The sequence below is a fragment of the Doryrhamphus excisus genome, chromosome 2, assembly GCF_030265055.1.
Source record: "Doryrhamphus excisus isolate RoL2022-K1 chromosome 2, RoL_Dexc_1.0, whole genome shotgun sequence".
Lineage (NCBI taxonomy): Eukaryota > Metazoa > Chordata > Actinopteri > Syngnathiformes > Syngnathidae > Doryrhamphus > Doryrhamphus excisus.
Genome location: NC_080467.1, coordinates 29,539,858 through 29,558,020, shown reverse-complemented (window position 1 = coordinate 29,558,020; position 18,163 = coordinate 29,539,858). Strand labels below are relative to the sequence as shown.

The following is an 18,163-nucleotide window of genomic DNA, read 5'->3' as shown; positions in this document are numbered from 1 at the left end:
GCTAGCAAGCTAGCGGCCGTTGCGATGTAGTGTAAACAATGAATAATAGGAGGCGTGGTCTATTATTACTCACACATGTAAATACAAATATACAGTATGTAGTATTTTGGACACCAGGTAGCGGTAATGACAAACACATTTGAGATATTAGCTTACCTTACATTACCTTAACACTATATGAAGTCAACCATACCATCTACCACATTAGGTACATACATAAAGCATCGAAGCTAACTGGCTAGCTAGCTAGCGGCCTTTGCAATGTAGTGTAAACAATGAATAATAGGAGGCGTGGTCTATTTTTACTCACACATGTAAATACAAATATACAGTATGTAGTATTTTGGACACCAGGTAGCGGTAATGACAAACACATTTGAGATATTAGCTTACCTTACATTACCTTAGCACTGTATGAAGTCAACCATACCATCTAAAACATTAGGTACATACATAAAGCATCGAAGCAAACTGGCTAGCAAGCTAGCGGCCGTTGCGATGTAGTGTAAACAATGAATAATAGGAGGCGTGGTCTATTATTACTCACACATGTAAATACAAATATACAGTATGTAGTATTTTGGACACCAGGTGGCGATAATAACATAAAACATTTGAGATATTAGCTTACATTAACATTAACACTAGGTACATAAAGCTTCGAAGCTAACTGGCTAGCTAGCTAGCAGCCGTTGCAATGTAGTGTAAACAATGAATAATAGGAGGCGTGGTCTATTTTTACTCACACGTAAATACAAATATACAGTATGTAGTATTTTGGACACCAGGTGGCAATAATAACACAAAACATTTGAGATATTAGCTTACATTAACCTTAACACTAGGTACATAAAGCTTCGAAGCTAACTGGCTAGCTAGCTAGCGGCCGTTGCAATGTAGCGTAAACAATGAATAATAGGACTGTAAAGTAACTATAGATGTGTTGTTTCATGTCTACATGGCTGTAATAATGTTAGCAACCCTATTTACAAAGTCATAAACAGGTTTTCTATGCTCTTAACTACGAAAATATTCCATTATTAACATTGGGACATGGATACCGGAAATGCATTTAACGCTGTCGTGGAACTAATTAACGTTATAAATGAGAGACAGAAAATATGTTTATATTCACGTAGTAAGATCACATAAAAACTTTTTATGACTTTATACGCTGGAGTTTACCATTATTAATAATTTAATAGTCACTCTTATTACCCAATATGAGTAAAAGAAAATAAGCCATTTGTGTGTTTCAATGAATGTCTTCCGGACGCGTGAACAGGAAGTGAAGTCGGGGATTTAGCGCTCAAGTATGCTCACAATAGTGATGATAACTATTATTATTAATACATTATTAAGGTGTATATTGCGAAATGAATAAATATAAAATAATATAAGCGGTAGAAAATGAATGAATGAAGAAGTTTCTGGCGAAGAAGTCCGGACCGTGTTACTAGTGACACCTAGTGGCCGGTAGACTACAGTTCAATAAAACTTTATTTGTAGTTTTGTTCATTTACAACACAAAATGCTTAATTTGGGCAAATAATACGTAATCTTTGCTTAAATATACATTTTATTGGACTAATAATGGCGCCATATACCATTTATTAAGTCAGTATTTCCTGATAAACAGCGATAGAGTGCGGGAGCAATGTTTTACAAAATAAAATTTTACAAAATATTTTTTGTAGCATATATTTACACTTCTGTGACCTACACTTCCTGTACATCATCATCATCATCAGCCTTGGGCGCTTTGCTCCAAAGGCGTAATCTCCGGCATGCTGCGGCTCCTTCCCTTCCTAGATCTGGCCTTAATGGCCTCCTCCTCGTCCTCTCCTTCATCCTCCTCCTCCTCGTCCGACCAATCCACCTGCTGCTGCAGGTTCCCCCTGGATCCCCTCAGGCCGCTCCCCTTGAAGAAGTATCCCGTTCGGAATCTGGTGCGGAATGTGATGAAGGAGAGGCTCTTGCTGCGCTGCTGCTTGATCAGGGCGCCGCGAGGCGTCTGCTCGTCGTCTTCTCCCGAGGTCAGCTCCTCCAGGCAGTCCCGCAGCACCGTGCGGAACAGACGGGGAACCTCGTAGACCTCGGGCTCCATCTGGGACACCAGCTTCCTGAACCTGCCGGAGTGTCAGATGACGTACAACATTCCCAAAGACGGATTCTTAGAAGGTAGCCCGAGGACACGCGGCTTTCAGTTTGTGCAAAAAGACAGCAACGCACTCCTCTTTCTGTTATATAGAGGATCTTTGACTGGCATTTTTCTGTCATATAGAGGATCTTTGACTAGAATCCTTGTAGTATCTCTGAAAAACAGTAATGTTTCTGTTATATAGAGGATCTTTGACTAGAATTTTTGTAGTAACTCTTAAAAACAGTAATGTTTCTGTTGTATAGAGGATCTTTGACTAGAATTTTTGTAGTAACTCTTAAAAACAGTCATGTTTCTGTTGTATAGAGGATCTTTGACTGGCGTTTTTCTGTCATAGAGAGGATCTTTGAGTAGAATATTTGTCGTAGCTCTTAAAAAGAGTAATGTTTCTGTTATATAGAGGATCTTTGACTAGAATCTTTGTAGTAGCTCTTAAAAACAGTAATGTTTCTGTTATATAGAGGATCTTTGACTGGCGTTTTTCTGTCATACAGAGGATCTTTGACTAGTATATTTGTCGTAGCTCTTAAAAACAGCAATGTTTCTGCCATATGGAGGATCTTTGACTAGAATTTTTGTAGTACCTCTTAAAAACAGTCATGTTTCTGTTATATAGAGGATCTTTGACTGGCGTTTTTCTGTCATATAGAGGATCTTTGACTAGAATTTTTGTAGTAACTCTTAAAAACAGTAATGTTTCTGTTGTATAGAGGATCTTTGACTGGCGTTTTTCTGTCATAGAGGATCTTTGACTAGAATTTTTGTAGCAGCTCCTAAAAACAGTAATGTTTCTGTCATATAGAGGATCTTTGACTAGAATCTTTGTAGTAGCTCTTAAAAACAATAATGTTTCTGTTATATAGACGATCTTTGACTGGCGTTTTTCTGTCATATAGAGGATCTTTGACTCGAATTTTTGTAGTAACTCTTAAAAACAGTAATGTTTCTGTTGTATAGAGGATCTTTAACTGGCGTTTTTCTGTCATATAGAGGATCTTTGACTAGAATATTTGTAGTAGCTCTTCAAAACAGTTGTGTCTGCCATATGGAGGATCTTTGACTAGAATCTTTGTAGTCGCTCTTAAAAACAGTCAAGTTTCTGTTATATAGAGGATCTTTGACTGGCGTTTTTCTATCATATAGACGATCTTTGACTAGAATCTTTGTAGTAGCTTTTAAAAACAGTATTTTTTTCTGCTTTATAGAGGATCTTTGACTAGAATTTAAATCCTTGTAGTATCTCTGAAAAACAGTAATGTTTCTGTTATTTAGAGGATCTTTGACTAGAATATTTGTAGTCGCTCTTAAAAACAGTAATGTTACTGTTATATAGAGGATCTTTGACTAGAATATTTGTCGTAGCTCTTAAAAACAGTAATGTTTCTGTTATATAGAGGATCTTTGACTAGAATCTTTGTAGTAGCTTTTAAAAACAGTAATGTTTCTGTTATGTAGAGGATCTTTGACTGGCGTTTTTCTGTCATATAGAGGATCTTTGACTAGAATCCTTGTAGTATCTCTGAAAAACAGTAATGTTTCTGTTATTTAGAGGATCTTTGACTAGAATCTTTGTAGTCACTCTTAAAAACAGTAATGTTTCTGTATTAGAGAAGATCTTTGACTGGCGTTTTTCTGTCATATAGAGGATCTTTGACTAGAATTTTTGTAGTAGCTCTTAAAAACAGTCAGGTTTCTGTTGTATAGAGGATCTTTGACTAGAATCTTTGTTGTACCTCTTAAAAACAGTAATGTTTCTGTTATATAGAGAATCTTTGACTGGCGTTACTCTGTCATATAGAGGATCTTTGACTTGAATCTTTGTAGTAGCTCTTAAAAACAGTCAGGTTTCTGTTGTATAGAGGATCTTTGACTAGAATTTTTGTAGTAGCTCTGAAAAACAGTAATGTTTCCGTCATATAGAGGATCTTTGACTGGCGTTATTCTGTCATATAGAGGATCTTTGACTAGAATCCTTGTAGTATCTCTGAAAAACAGTAATGTTTCTGTCCATATAGAGGATCTTTGACTAGAATATTTGTAGTAGCTCTTAAAAACAGTAATGTCTCTGTTATGTAGAGGATCTTTGGCATTTTTCTGTCATATAGAGGATCTTTGGCAAACATTTTTACAGCAGGTCTTTAAAAACAGCAGAGTGCTCCTGTCACATATAAGATCTTTGACAAGCTTTTTTGCAGTGCGCTCTGCAATCCTGTCATATTTGGGATCTTTGACTAGCATTTTTTGCCGTAAGTCCTTAAAACCAGCAGAGGTTTCCTGTCTCATAGAAGATCTTTGACAAGATGTTTCTGCGGCAGGTCTTTGGCTGGCACTAGGGTGGTCTCACCTGACGATGACAGGCCCGCACTGGGCGGGGGGGATCTTGGCGCAGAGCCCCTGCAGCTCCAGCAGGTCGTTGGGGGTCAGCTGGTACGGCTGCGGGTTCTGCGTGTTGGCCAGCCAGGTGTAGTCCGCCACGGTGGAGGAACCTCGCCGGCGGCGGCGGCCCTCCGTGGCCTGTTCCAGGCGGATGCGTTCGGTTCGCTTCACCATGGCGCCCAACTCCAGCATCAGGGTGTTGGTGACCAGCTCCTCGCTGGTACGCTGGCCCGCTACTTTGGGTTCCAGGGAGAACACGGCCGACCACGGGAACATCTGCAAAACATCCGTTTTGGGGCTACTTTGTATTTTATATTTAATACAGAGCTCTGTGTTTGCCATTTAAACCGCGGGTACCCGGATTTGCACCCCTGCTTTAAACAAACCTGGCTTGTAGATGACAACCTATAACGTGAGGTTGTCATAATGAGCCAATTACGATGGAGCTGCTTTTGAAATCTGCCTAGCAACAAGGTCGCAGGGGGGTGCTGGAGCCTATCCCAGCTGTCTTTCGGGCGAGTGAACAAATGTAACAGTTACTGATTGTAAAAATTAAAATAAAAAATAATAATAATAATTAAAAAAAAAATTAATTATATTAGGAAAGCAGGAAGTGAACAAATGTAACAGTTACTGATTGTAAAAATTAAAATTAAAATAATAATAATAATAAAAAAAACTTAGTTATATTAGGAAAGCAGGAAGTGAACAAATGTAACAGTTACTGATTGTAAAAATGAAAATTAATTTTTTAAAATTAATTAAAAACCTTAAATGATATTAGGAAAGCAGGAAGTGAACAAATGTAACAGTTACTGATTGTAAAAATTAAAATAAAAAAAAGAAATAAAAAAACTTAATTATATTAGGAAAGCAGGAAGTGAACAAATGTAACAGTTACTGATTGTAAAAATTAAAATTATTTTTTTTAAATTAATTTAAAAAAAACCTTAAATGATATTAGGAAAGCAGGAAGTGAACAAATGTAACAGTTACTGATTGTAAAAATTAAAATTAAAAAAATAATAATAATTAAAAAAACTTAATTATATTAGGAAAGTAGAAAGTGAACAAATGTAACAGTTACTGATTGTAAAAATTAAAATTAATTTTTTAAAATTAATTTAAAAAACCTTAAATGATATTAGGAAAGCAGGAAGTGAACAAATGTAACAGTTACTGATTGTAAAAATTAAAATGAATAATAATAATAATAATAATACACTTTAATTATATTAGATAATTATAGTAGTAATATATAGTAATATAGAATATATTAGTAATATAGACAAATATAGACAAACAACCAATCACACTCACATTCATACCTATGGACAATTTGGAGTGGCTAATTAACCTAGCATGTTTTTGGAATGTGGGAGGGGAGAACATGCCGAGGGTGGAATTGAACCCTGGTGTCTTAGCTGTGAGGTCTGCGCGCTAACCACTCGACCACCGTGCCGCCGACCACGATTAAATTGATAACATTAAAATTTGGGATTGGCTTTTTTTTTTTTTTGGCCGATATTTGTCCAACTCGCAATTTCCGATACCGATATCAACCGATAGCGATATGTGTCACATGACATGTCATTTTTTAATATCGCTTTTCATGATTGGGGCAAAAAAAAATCTGATACCGATATCAATTAATATGTCATTTTTATGCCGCTATCGGGTCGATAATTATCGCTATTATTGCCGTTTTTAACCGTACTCAAGGAAATGAAATGCTAGCATCGCCTTTTGTTTCATGCAAAGATGTCACCGGAACATTTGGATGCATGAATGCCTTATATGGAATATGAATGTTCTATATTAAATATTAAATATGACATCTTACCTTGCCTTCACCTACTGTAGATATCAATCAGTTGCTAGCAGCCAAACGTCTTGCAGACCTCCATGAGCAAAAAAGAAGCTCCTCGGGCGGCGCCGCTGCCTGTCATGTGGTCCCGACGTATGTGTGTGTGAGAGAATTCCGGATTGGGAATGGATATAATCCTGTCCCGAGAGTGGATGACGAGAAAAGCTGATGAGGCACACCAGGGTATGATATTAGAAGTTTTATTAGCCATCATTTATGAAAAATGATGACCGTATGTCTGCAGCTTTGTAGGACAAGGAACCATATTTGGTACCTTCAAGGAAAAGCTAACTTTTTTGGGAATTTTGCCGCCCATCATCCATAAATCCTTGTGACGCATGAACACATGTCTTTATTTTTCCTGTGCGTTCTAAAGATACACAAAGAGCTAAAACTAACCATGTCTATAATGGTGTACTAAGGCCACGTTGAGAAAAAAATACTTAAAAATTTTGAGAATAAAGTAAAAAAAATACTTTTATGAGAATATTATGAGAGCGCCACAAATGCGGGAGAAGGGCTAGCCATGCTAACCTGCTCTGTTTTGCTGCCATGTTATAAATAATAGCAAATAATCTGAAGCAGGAGGAACGTTTCCTTCCTTCCTCGTGACTTTTTTTTTAATTGTAAAATTACGACTTTTTTTTCGTAGTATTACAACATTTTATTTGTAGAATAATTTCATAAATATATGACTTTATCCTCGTAATAATAATAGTTTTTTTTCATAATTGTACAATTTTATTCTCCTAAATTTACAACTTTAAATTCCTGATTTTGCAATTCTTTTTCTTAAATTTAAGACTTTATTCTTTATTTTATTCTTAATTTATTACCTTGACTTTTTTCTTGTAGTATTGCAACATTTTATTTGTAGAATAATTTCATAAATCTATGACTTTATTCTCGTAATAATACTAGTTTTTTTTCTTAATTGTACGATTTTATTTTCCTAAATTTACAACTTTATTTTCCTGATTTTGCAACTTTTTTTCTTAAATTTAAGAATTTATTCTTTATTTTATTCTTAATTTATTACCTTGACTTTTTTCTTGTAGTATTGCTACATTTTTTGTAGAATAATTTCATAAATCTATGACTTTATTCTCGTAATTTATTTATTCTCCTAAATTTACAACTTTATTTTCCTGATTTTGCAACTTTTTCTCTTAAATTTAAGACTTTATTCTTTATTTTATTCTTAATTTATTACCTTGACTTTTTTCTTGTAGTATTGCAACATTTTATTTGTAGAATAATTTCATAAATCTATGACTTTATTCTCGTAATTTATTTATTCTCCTAAATTTACAACTTTATTTTCCTGATTTTGCAACTTTTTCTCTTAAATTTAAGACTTTATTCTTTATTTTATTCTTAATTTATTACCTTGACTTTTTTTTCGTAGTATTGCAACATTTTTTGTAGAATAATTTCATAAATCTATGACTTTATTCTTGTAATAATACTAGTTTTTTTTTCATAATTGTACGACTTTATTCTCCTAAATTTACAACTTTATTTTCCTGATTTTGCAACTTTTTCTCTTAAATTTAAGACTTTATTCTTTATTTTATTCTTAATTTATTACCTTGACTTTTTCTTGTAGTATTACAACATTTTATGTAGAATAATTTCATAAATCTATGACTTTATTCTCGTAATAATACTATTTTTTTCTCATAATTTTATGACTTTATTCTCCTAAATTTACAACTTTTCCTGATTTTGCAACTTTTTCTCTTAAATTTAAGAATTTATTCTTTATTTTATTCTTAATTTATTACCTTGACTTTTTTCTTGTAGTATTGCAACATTTTTTTTGTAGAATAATTTCATAAATATATGGCTTTATCCTCGTAATAATACTAGTTTTTTCTCATAATTGGACGACTTTATTCTCCTAAATTTACAACTTTATTTTCCTGATTTTGCAATTTTTTCTCTTAAATTTAAGACTTTATTCTTTATTTTATTCTTAATTTATTACCTTGACTTTTTTCTTGTAGTATTGCAACATTTTTTGTAGAATAATTTCATAAATCTATGACTTTATCCTTGTAATAATACTAGTTTTTTTTCATAATTGTACGACTTTATTTTTCCTAAATTTACAACTTTATTTTCCTGATTTTGCAACTTTTTCTCTTAAATTTAAGACTTTATTCTTTATTTTATTCTTAATTTATTACCTTGACTTTTTTCTTGTAGTATTGCAACATTTTTTGTAGAATAATTTCATAAATCTATGACTTTATTCTTGTAATAATAATAGTTTTTTTTAATAATTGTACGATTTTATTCTCCTAAATTTACAACTTTATTTTCCTGATTTTGCAATTTTTTTCTCTTAAATTTAAGAATTTATTCTTTATTTTATTCTTAATTTATGACATTTTTATTGTAATATTGCAACTTTTTTTTTTTCAAAATGTATTAATTTTCTACCGCTTATTCTCACTAGGGTCGCCGGTGGGGGGTTTGCTGGAGCCTATCCCAGCCAATCACAGGGCACATATAGACAAACAACCATTCACACTCACATTCATACCTATGGACAATTTGGCGTCGCTAATTAGCCTAGCATGTTTTTGGAATGTGGGAGGAAACCGGAGTACCCGGAAAAAAAAAAACCCACGCATGCACGGGGAGAACATGCAAACTCCACACAGACATGGCCGAGGGTGGAATTGAACTCAGTTCATGCTAGCTATGAAGTCTGCGTGCTAACTTTTTTCTCGGAAAAAAAATTGCCTATAAATCCTTCTGAAAAAAAATTCCAAAAAGCACCATTAAGGCTCTGCATTGTTATTATTCTTATACACCAATATTTGTTTAGCTAGCTGTTAGCTGGCTAGCAATTAGCTTCACCACACACTCATTCCCAATGCCTCATAAAAGCTTGTTAGAGGTGTTTTAATATCAAGCTTTGTCGGCGGTCCCATTACATACATTCATTAGCGACCTCCTTTTATCTGTTTGTATATCTTTAGAATACACAAGCAAAAGGATGCCAGACTCATTGCAAGTCCTATGATTCCTATACATGAGTGTTATTACCAAGTGTTGCGTAACAACGCCTACGTAGCGTAATCCCCCGTCTCTGCTGGGTCCCGCTAGTCGGTGTCGCTTCGTAGCTTCGTCCCCGGGTTTTCCACACCACTCAGCACTGAGCCACCAAATCCCAGATTAGATTCCAATCCAGCTCCTACCTGGAAGAATGCTTGTTTGTCACGGTGATTATGATCTAATAAAAGGAGCATATAGCCGATGCTATGCGTGTTGTTGTTGGCGTCCGGTTTAGATGCTCGGAACTTCATTTTGGAAACCTTCTTGAGGTGCTAAAAAAAAAAAACTGCTCATGATACGGAGTCCATGTACCTGTTAAAGTTCTGGTCCAAATCCAAGAGTCCCCCTAGATTTTTAACCTAATTATTACTTTGTAGAAAGAGACGGTCTCAAGGTGACTTTCTCTTTCTGTCCGTGGACCGACGTGTCCAAAGTGTGGCTCGAGGACCATTTGTGGCCCGACAGCACAATCTACAAATATTACTTAATAAGAAAACTAAAAAAAAAATGAGAATATTATGAGTGCCACAAATGCGGGAGAAGGGCTAGCCATGCTAACCGGCTCTGTTTTGCTGCCACGTTATAAATAAAAGCCTGTCTGAAGCAAGAGGAGGTTTCCTTCCTTCCTCATGACTTTTTTTTTTATTGTAAACTTTAACAGCACAATTTACAAATATTACTTAATAAGAAAACTTAAAAAAAAAACAGCAGAAATAAAAAAAAACATTGTAATTTTTAAATATTAGTAGAAAATAGTTGTAATATTATGGAGTAAAACAACGCCATTTCAGTAGTTACAATGTTGAAATATCAAAGATTTTTTTTTTATTTTTCTTTAAGTCATAATAGTATAAAAAAATAGTAATATTGGAATTTTTGGAAAATTAGGTTACAAAAAAAAGTTATATTACAGCAATAAATTCCAAATATTACAGCAACAAAGACATAATTTACTAGAAATTTACAAAAAAAAAGAAAATCCCAACATGTTATATAAAAAAACAACTATAAATGTACAAGAATAAAGTCAAAATAACTTTATGCGAACATTATGAGAAAGAAACAAAACAAAAGATAAAGTTGCATTTACAAAATGAACAATGTCAGTGGATGGATGGATGGAATTAAATATATTTTGTAACATTATTAGAGCCCTGTATTTATTAAAAAAAAACATAGTTACCTTTACAGTTTACTACTTTTACTACACATTGCAAGCTAGCGAGCTAACCAAAAACAGTGTTTTTTTTACTGGGTGGCTTGATTGTACGCCAGAATTTTATTACTTATTTTAAGTTTATATTTGCCTTAAAATTAATAATATCATGTACAAGTATTAAAACATATTCACAACGATTAAGAGCGCAATATTCCTTTAAGAACATTTCCTGTTTACGAGCGGTGCCCTTACAAAGATGGCGTCGCGTTTGTGCCTACACTTCCTGTTTCCGGGTTGCGTCACTGTGACGCACTACGTAGCACGTAGGACGTATTCGCCACCCCGTCAGTTGGCGTATGATAACAATAAACAACCCCGAAACAAGAGAAAGACACCGAGAGGACTTGTAGCTCAATTTCGACGCATAAAACTGTCGAAATATGAGCCGAGACGGCGGCAGACTGTTGGACTAGCGAGCCGTAGTCACGGGGGAGTCTTGTCGCACACGCAGAGGATCTATTTTTCGGACTTTTCATGTAAAGCCCGAGAGAAGTGGAGTTACCGTTTGCCCCTTCCCTTTAGCCCCCAGCAGCTAGCTAGCTGCGGCTTATTCCTGCCTTTTAGCTCGCTTCTCGCGTTCGCCTGTTATGCAGTTTCCAGAGGGCTGTCGTCGCACTCCTGGTTCTCCTCCGCCGCCTCTTCGCTCCCTCTCCCCGCTCTCGCTGGCCCTATGTCTCGCTGGCTTTTCCCCTGGTCAGGCTCAATCAAGAAGCGGGCCTGTCGGTACCTCTTACAGCACTACCTCGGTCACTTTTTACAGGAGCGCCTGAGCTTGGACCAGCTGGGCTTGGACTTGTACAATGGCAGCGGTGTCATCAAGGAAATTAACCTCGATGTCTGGGTGAGTGTCTTTTTATTGTTTGGTCCACCATCACAGCTGTATGTGTATGTCTATGTATGTGTGTGTTTGTTTTGTTCACCCGGAGCTGTTTCGCAACGACACTGCAGTTCAACAACAATCTCCAACGTCATGCTCTCTTCTCAGCTCGCATTTCTTCTCGGAAGAAACCCCTCACTGCTCCTCCATGTATCTTATCTTTCGTCACCTTTTAGCTTGACTTTGGTAAAATGGTTGAGTTTCATTTGAACATGCATCAGATTGCAATTGAATGCATCACATAATCAGTTCACAGTTCCACATGTCCAAAAGGAGTAGGAAGAAGCAAAGCTTATTCAATCCTACCCCTCCATCTGGTACTTTTATAATCAGTAACTGTTACATTTGTTCACTTCCTGCTTTCCTAATATCATTTACGTTTTTTTAATAATTTATTATTATTATTATTATTCATTTTAATTTTTATAATCAGTAACTGTTACATTTGTTCACTTCCTGCTTTCCTAATATGGTTTAAGGTTTTTTAATTTTAATTTAAATTCTTACAATCAGTAACTGTTACATTTGTTCACTTCCTGCTTTCCTAATATAATGTAAGTTTTTTTTATTAATTTTTTTACATTTTTTAATTTTAATTTTTACAATCAGTAACTGTTGCATTTGTTCACGTCCAGCTTTCCTAATATAATTTTTTTAGTAAGTTTTTTTACATTTGTTAATTTTAATTTTAATTTTTACAATCAGTAACTGTTACATTTGTTCACTTCCTGCTTTCCTAATATAATGTAAGTTTTTTTAATTATTTTTTTTTACATTTTTTATTTTTATTTTAATTTTTACAGTCAGTAACTGTTACATTTGTTCACTTCCTGCTTTCCTAATATAATTAATTTTTTTAATTAATTTTTTTTACATTTTTCAATTTTTATTTTAATTTTTACAATCAGTAACTGTTACATTTGTTCACTTCCTACTTTCCTAATATAATGTAAGTTTTTTTTATTTTAATTTTTACAATCAGTAACTGTTACATTTGGTCACATCCTGCTTTCCTAATATAATGTAAGTTTTTTAATTAATATTTTTTACATTTTTTTATTTCAATTTTTACAATCAGTAACTGTTACATTTGTTCACTTCCTGCTTTCTGGATATGGTTTAAGGGTTTTTTGTTTTTCATTTTTTTGTCCCGTACTTTAGCCACCAGGACACTCGCTTTTGTGACTTTTTGTCATCTTCTAACGTTTCATATCTTGACCAGGCTGTCAACGAGCTTCTGGAGTCTCTCGGAGCTCCCCTGGAGATAGTGGATGGCTTTGTGAGCAGCATCACGGTGACCATCCCCTGGCAAGCTCTGCTCACTGATCACTGCACCTTAGAGGTGTCCGGTCTCCAGATCACATGCAGGCCCAAGTACCGCACCGGTAAGTTGCCTCCAATGGTAATGGTTTAATTCCATTTGAACATGCATCAGATTCCAATTGAGTGCATCCCATAATCAGTTCCCAGTTCCACATGTCCAAAAGGAGTAGGAAGAAGCAAAGCTTATTAAATCCTACCCCTCCATCTGGTACTTTTACAATCACTAACTGTTACATTTGTTCACTTCCTGCTTTCCTAATATAATGTAATTTTTTTAAATATATTTTTTTAAATGTTAAAATTTTAACTTAAATTTTTTACAATCAGTAACTGTTACATTTGTTCACATCCTGCTTTCCTAATATCATTTAAGTTTTTTTTTAATTAATTTTAATTTTTACAACCAGTAACTGTTACATTTGTTCACTTCCTGCTTTCCTAATATAATTAAATTTTTTAAAATAAATTTTTTAAAATGGTAAAATTTTAATTTAAATTTTTACAACCAGTAACTGTTACATTTGTTCACTTCCTGCTTTCCTAATATAATTTAATTTTTTAAATACATTTTTTAAATGTTAAAATTTTAATTTTTACAATCAGTAACTGTTACATTTGTTCACATCCTGCTTTCCTAATATCATTTAAGTTTTTTTTTAATTAATTTTAATTTTTACAGTCAGTAACTGTTACATTTGTTCACTTCCTGCTTTCCTAATATATATTTTTTTTTTTTTCAATGAATTTTTTTTACATTTTTAAATTTTCAGTTTTTACAAGCGGGAGTGAGACAAAATCATATTTTATGAGTCAGCAATTTATTACAAAGGAGCATTAACGTGAAATTGTGGACCCTTTGGTCCATTTGGTGGGATTATTGGGCTTCATAAGCACGTGCTTTTATTTCCATGCAGGCGGGGGCTGGGACTCCCAAGGCTGGTCGTCCAGCATGACGTCCAGCATGCAGCTGGCTCAGGAGTGCCTGAAAGACCCCCCGGAAGCATCCGAGGAGCCGCCGGCCCCGCTGGAGGGGCTCGAGATGTTTGCACAAACCATAGAAACGGGTGAGCTTTAAAAGGGAGTCTTTGCACGCGTGCAGTATAGATTGTATGGCGGCATCGATTAGCCGCTGAAAACGCAAAAAAAAAAGACGGTTGTTGTCATGCGAGGTGTGCAGTCGCTTTTTTGCCGTATATAAACAACTGCTTCATCTCGTGCAGTGCTTCGTCGTATTAAAGTCACCCTCCTGGACACCATAGTCCGCATCGAGCACCAGCCCCCAGACCTGGAAACAGGCGTTGCCTTAGAGGTGCACATCAAACGGTAAGATTTTTTTTTTTTTTTAATTGAGATATTTTCTAGGCGGCACGGCGGCCGAGAATCAGTAACTTACATTTGTTCACTTCCTGCTTTCCTAATATCATTTAAGTTTTTTTTTTAATAAATAAAAAAAAAAAAATTTTTAATTTTTACAATCAGTAACTGTTACATTTGTTCACTTCCTGCTTTCCTAATATAATTAAAGTTTATTATATTATTATTTTTCATTTTAATTTTTACAATCAGTAACTGTTACATTTGTTCACTTCCTGCTTTCCTAATATCATTTAATTTTTTTTAATAAATAAAAAAAATAATTTTTATTTTTACAATCAGTAACTGTTACATTTGTTCACTTCCTGCTTTCCGAATATAATTAAAGTTTATTATTATTATTTTTTTTTATTTTTTTTTCATTTTAATTTTTACAATCAGTAACTGTTACATTTGTTCACTTCCTGCTTTCCTAATATCATTTAAGTCTTTTTAATTAATTAAAAAAAATTAATTTTAATTTTTACAATCAGTAACTGTTACATTTGTTCACTTCCTGCTTTCCTAATATAATTAAGTTTTTTTAAAATTATTATTATTATTTTTTATTCTAATTTTTACAATCAGTAACTGTTACATTTGTTCACTTCCTGCTTTCCTAATATAATTAAAGTTTTTTTTATTATTATTATTTTTCATTTTAATTTTTACAATCAGTAACTGTTACATTTGTTCACTTCCTGCTTTCCTAATATCATTTATTTTTTTTTAATTAATTTTAAAAAATATATATATATTTTTTTTTTGCAATCAGTAACTGTTACATTTGTTCACTTCCTGCTTTCCTAATATAATTACAAGTTTTTTTTAATTATTATTATTATTTTTCATTTTAATTTTTACAATCAGTAACTGTTACATTTGTTCACTTCCTGCTTTCCATAATACAGTTTACGTTTTTTTTTGTTTTTTTTGTTTTTTAAATAATCCACCTCGTACCAAAGTACTCGGTGATATGAGCATCCAATGCCATAATGGGTACCATAGTAAGTGAATAGAAAGCCGCCCCTCTTGTAAACCCCCCCCCACCCGCTAAACACACGAGCAGACGTCTCTTTTTTTTGCTAAACGATTGACCCGTGTTCCCCCCAGGCTGGAGTACTTTGACGAGGCGGTGCGGGACCCAGCCAGTCAGACTGCCGTGCCTGTGGACATCCACCAGCCGCCCGCCTTCCTGCACAAGATCCTGCATCTGAGTGCTGTCCGGCTCCTCTATGACGGCATGGGCGGGGCACAGGTCACGACGACGTCTTATATCGACTTGCACTATGGCTGCACCATCATTAGCGTGCCCATATGAGGGAGTTATGACTGATAATTCAATAACATAAAAAATAGCTCTAATAACTGAATATGAAAAAAAAACACTCCAAAGAGCCGAGATTACCTGGACTGTGCAGGTGAGCAAATCAAGTGCTCCTTTTCCTCCAGGCTATGACGTTAAAGGGCCCTTTGTGTTGACTTGCAGGCTCGCATAGAGCAGCGACACACAATAACCCGCACAGAAAGCTTTCTAGAGCTTCCGGCATCTGCACCTATTCCGGCTGCATTTCCTCGGATTTTCCAAAACGCCTTTTCACTTTTTGATTCGTTTCATTCCACTCACGGCTCGCCTCCAGGCACGCCCACTCCGCTGTGATTGGTCCCACTCTGCTTGTACCCAGGCATGCCCATATACTATTTTTGCATAGAGGCCTACTATCAACGACTGTCAGTCCTCTGCATCAATCTCCTGGTATGGCTGCTAATCCGAGTTCATCATTTTATAAGGATTATACATTTTTTAAAATATATATTTTAATAATTTTTTCATATTTTTTTTAAAAAATATTTTTTGTTTTGTTGTATTTTTTATAAGGATTTTTATAAGGATTATAAGATGATTAGAAAAGCCATCTAAAAATCTAAACTAAAACTAAAGTCTCTTACCATGCTGTTAACTACTCCCTTCAGAGAGCAGCACAAACCGGGTCTAACAAGGACAGAAAAACGCCGCACAACTGAAAAAAAAAATTTAAAAATATATATTTTAATAATTTTTTCGTATTTAAAAAAAAAAATTTTTTGTTGTATTTTTTATAAGGATTTTAATAAGGATTATAAGATGATTAGAAAAGCCATCTAAAAATCTAAACTAAAACTAAAATCTCTTACCATGCTGTTAACTACTCCCTTCAGAGAGTAGCACAAACCGGGTCTAACAAGGACACAAAAACGCCGCACAACTGAAAAAAAATGTTTGTGAAATGCATGAAAATGTGTTTTTCTTTGGAAAAAAAACTAAGAAATTTGCAAGTGATCCCAAACTTTTGAGCGGTTTTTGCATAGAGGCCGACTATCAACAACTGTCAGTCCTCTGCATCAATCTCCTGGTATGGCTGCTAATCCGAGTTTATCATTTTATAAGGATTATACATTTTTAAAAATATATATTTTAATAATTTTTTCATATTTTTAAAAAAAAATTTTTGTTTTGTTGTATTTTTTATAAGGATTTTTATAAGGATTATACGATAATTAGAAAATAGGATTATAGGATTAAGCATTATACATTTTTAAAAATATATATTTTAATATTTTTTTCATATTTTTTTAAAATATTTTTTGTTTTGTTGTATTTTTTATAAGGATTTTTATAAGGATTATAAAATGATTAGAAAATAGGATTATAGGATTAAGGATTATACATTTTTAAAAATATATATTTTAATAATTTTTTCATATTTTTAAAATATTGTTGTATTTTTTATAAGGATTATAAGATGATTAGAAAAGCCATCTAAAAAATCTAAACTAAAACTAAAATCTCTTACCATGCTGTTAACTACTCCCTTCAGAGAGCAGCACAAACCGGGTCTAACAAGGACACAAAAACGCCGCACAACTGAAAAAAAATGTTTGTGAAATGCATGAAAATGTGTTTTTCTTTGGAAAAAACTAAGAAATTTGCAAGTGATCCCAAACCTTTGAGCGGTTTTTGCATAGAGGCCGACTATCGACTGTCAGTCCTCTGCATCAATCTCCTGGTATGGCTGCTAATCCGAGTTTATCATTTTATAAGAATTATAAATTTTTAAAATATATATTTTAATAATTTTTTCATATTTTTTTAAAAATATTTTTTGTTTTGTTGTATTTTTTATAAGGATTTTTATAAGGATTATAAGATGATTAGAAAATAGGATTATAGGATTAAGGATTATACATTTTTAAAAATATATATTTTAATAATTTTTTCATATTTTTTAAATATTGTTGTATTTTTTATAAGGATTATAAGATGATTAGAAAAGCCACCTAAAAATCTAAACTAAAACTAAAATCTCTTACCATGCTGTTAACTACTCCCTTTAGAGAGCAACACAAACCGGGTCTAACAAGGACAGAAAAACGCTGCACAACTGAAAATTTTTTTTAAAAATATATATTTTAATAATTTTTTCATATTTTTAAAAAAAATTTTGTTTTGTTGTATTTTTTATAAGGATTTTTATAGGGATTATAAGATGATTAGAAAATAGGATTATAGGATTAAGCATTATACATTTTTAAAAATATATATTTTAATAATTTTTTCATATTTTTTAAATATTGTTGTATTTTTTATAAGGATTATAAGATTATTAGAATAGCCATCTAAAAAATCTAAACTAAAACTAAAATCTCTTACCATGCTGTTAACTACTCCCTTCAGAGAGCAGCACAAACCGGGTCTAACAAGGACAGAAAAACGCCGCACAACTGAAAAGTTTTTTTTAAAAATATATATTTTAATAATTTTTTCATATTTTTAAAAAAATTTTGTTTTGTTGTATTTTTTATAAGGATTTTTATAAGGATTATAAGATGATTAGAAAATAGGATTATAGGATTAAGGATTATACATTTTTAAAAATA

The 18,163-nt window shown here is 33.4% G+C and overlaps 2 protein-coding genes across 3 annotated transcripts in view; one reads left to right on the top strand and one right to left on the bottom strand.

The window, feature by feature from the left end:
* Positions 1-53: 53 nt before the first annotated feature.
* Positions 54-6,539, bottom strand: zgc:162144 (RD3 domain-containing protein). Its single transcript, XM_058060146.1, has 3 exons — positions 6,381-6,539; positions 4,506-4,813; positions 54-2,129 (listed from the first exon to the last, which is right to left on the bottom strand). The coding sequence occupies exons 2-3, from the start codon at positions 4,811-4,813 to the stop codon at positions 1,748-1,750; spliced, it is 690 nt and encodes a 229-aa protein (XP_057916129.1). The 5' UTR covers positions 6,381-6,539; the 3' UTR covers positions 54-1,747.
* Positions 6,540-10,902: 4,363 nt separating this feature from the next.
* atg2a (autophagy related 2A) overlaps positions 10,903-18,163 on the top strand; it is a 38,940-nt gene continuing 31,679 nt past the window's right edge. Inside the window, exons 1-5 of one of the 2 annotated variants that reach the window (XM_058060011.1) lie at positions 10,903-11,533; positions 12,792-12,954; positions 13,807-13,956; positions 14,113-14,215; positions 15,359-15,503. In XM_058060011.1, coding sequence (XP_057915994.1) covers positions 11,363-11,533; positions 12,792-12,954; positions 13,807-13,956; positions 14,113-14,215; positions 15,359-15,503 — 732 coding nt within the window. In that variant the 5' untranslated portion in view covers positions 10,903-11,362. The remainder of the gene's footprint in view (positions 11,534-12,791; positions 12,955-13,806; positions 13,957-14,112; positions 14,216-15,358; positions 15,504-18,163) is intronic. The other variant, XM_058060000.1, reaches the window with a different exon arrangement.